Genomic DNA, 1288 nt, shown 5'->3' with positions numbered 1-1288 from the left:
TAGAGTTATTGGAAGATAACAAAGAGTGGAATGACTGTTTGGCTGAAGCTGCATGTTTTGCATCTAGAAATGAACTTAGAAATCTCTTTGTGACAATACTAACTCACTGTCAAGTATCTGATTCAGCAAAATTATGGAGTACCAACTATGAAATTTTATCAGAAGATATAACGTCATTACAGCGAAAGAGATTTCAAGTGAAAGATTTACAGCTAACTCAAAAACAACTCGAAGCATATACATTATTTGAGCTTGAGACCATACTTGTAAAGATGGGAAAAAGTTTGAAAGATATAGATGGAATGCCACTTCCAGATTCCGCTTTAGGGGAAACCGTCTAATCAATGAGGAATTAGACTATGACAAAGAAAATTTACAGAAAGCGCATGACAAATCGTTTACACTTTTAAATGATTGTCAAAAGTCAGTGTATGGAGCAATAATGGCATCAATTTCCAATGAAGAAGGCCGTTTATTTTTTATAATGGGACATGGTGGTACTGGAAAGACATTTTTATGGAATGCAATAATTTCGAAGTTGAGATCACAATCAAAAATAGTTCTCCCAATTGCTACTTCCGTAATAGCAGCTTTGTTATTACCAAATGGTAGGACAGCTCATTCGCGATTTCATATTCCTTTGGACATAAGTGCGGAATCAACTTGTGAAATAAAACAAGGAAGTCAGTTAGCTGAACTTTTGCTGAAAACTTCTTTAATCATCTGGGATGAAGCACCGATGACAAATAAATTCTGTTTTGAAGCCGTAGACAGGACGCTGAGAGATATCCTTCGAGTGAAATATGAAAACAATTCTGACAAAACATTTGGAGGTCTTACGGTCGTATTTGGTGAAGATTTCCGTCAAATACTACCAGTAATTTCAAAGGGAACACGCGCTGATATTATAGATGCTTCGCTAAACTCCTCATACTTGTGGCCATTTTTAAATGTGTATGAGTTGAAGCAAAATATGCAACTTTGTAGTGGCAAAGTAACTGACCATGAGGCTGCTGAAATTACCACTTTCGACAAATGGCTATTACAAATTGGAGATGGATCTTTTTATGACGATGTGAACAATGAGCTCATTAAATTGCCTCCTGATATATGCATCACACCATCCAACGATCCAATTGACTCAATCGTCGAGGAAGTTTACCCATCTCTCTTGCAGAATTACGATGACCCATCATATTTGAAAGAAAGAGCAATACTAACGCCTAAAAATGAAATGGTTCAGGAGTTGAATGATACAATTATGAAAATGATACCAGGTGAAGGAAGA

The 1288-nt window shown here is 36.3% G+C and overlaps 1 protein-coding gene across 1 annotated transcript; it reads left to right on the top strand.

Moving 5' to 3' along the window:
- Positions 1-442: 442 nt before the first annotated feature.
- On the top strand, positions 443-1277 carry LOC124894698 (the record flags this gene model as incomplete). The annotated part of the gene is made up of 1 exon (XM_047405278.1): positions 443-1277. A coding segment is annotated over exon 1 (835 nt), but the record flags the coding sequence as incomplete, so codon positions are not given.
- Between the last annotated feature and the right edge of the window lie 11 nt (positions 1278-1288).

Source organism: Capsicum annuum, unplaced genomic scaffold (genome assembly GCF_002878395.1).
Source record: "Capsicum annuum cultivar UCD-10X-F1 unplaced genomic scaffold, UCD10Xv1.1 ctg76958, whole genome shotgun sequence".
Taxonomy (NCBI): Eukaryota; Viridiplantae; Streptophyta; class Magnoliopsida; order Solanales; family Solanaceae; genus Capsicum; species Capsicum annuum.
This window is presented reverse-complemented; position numbering and strand designations above follow the sequence as displayed.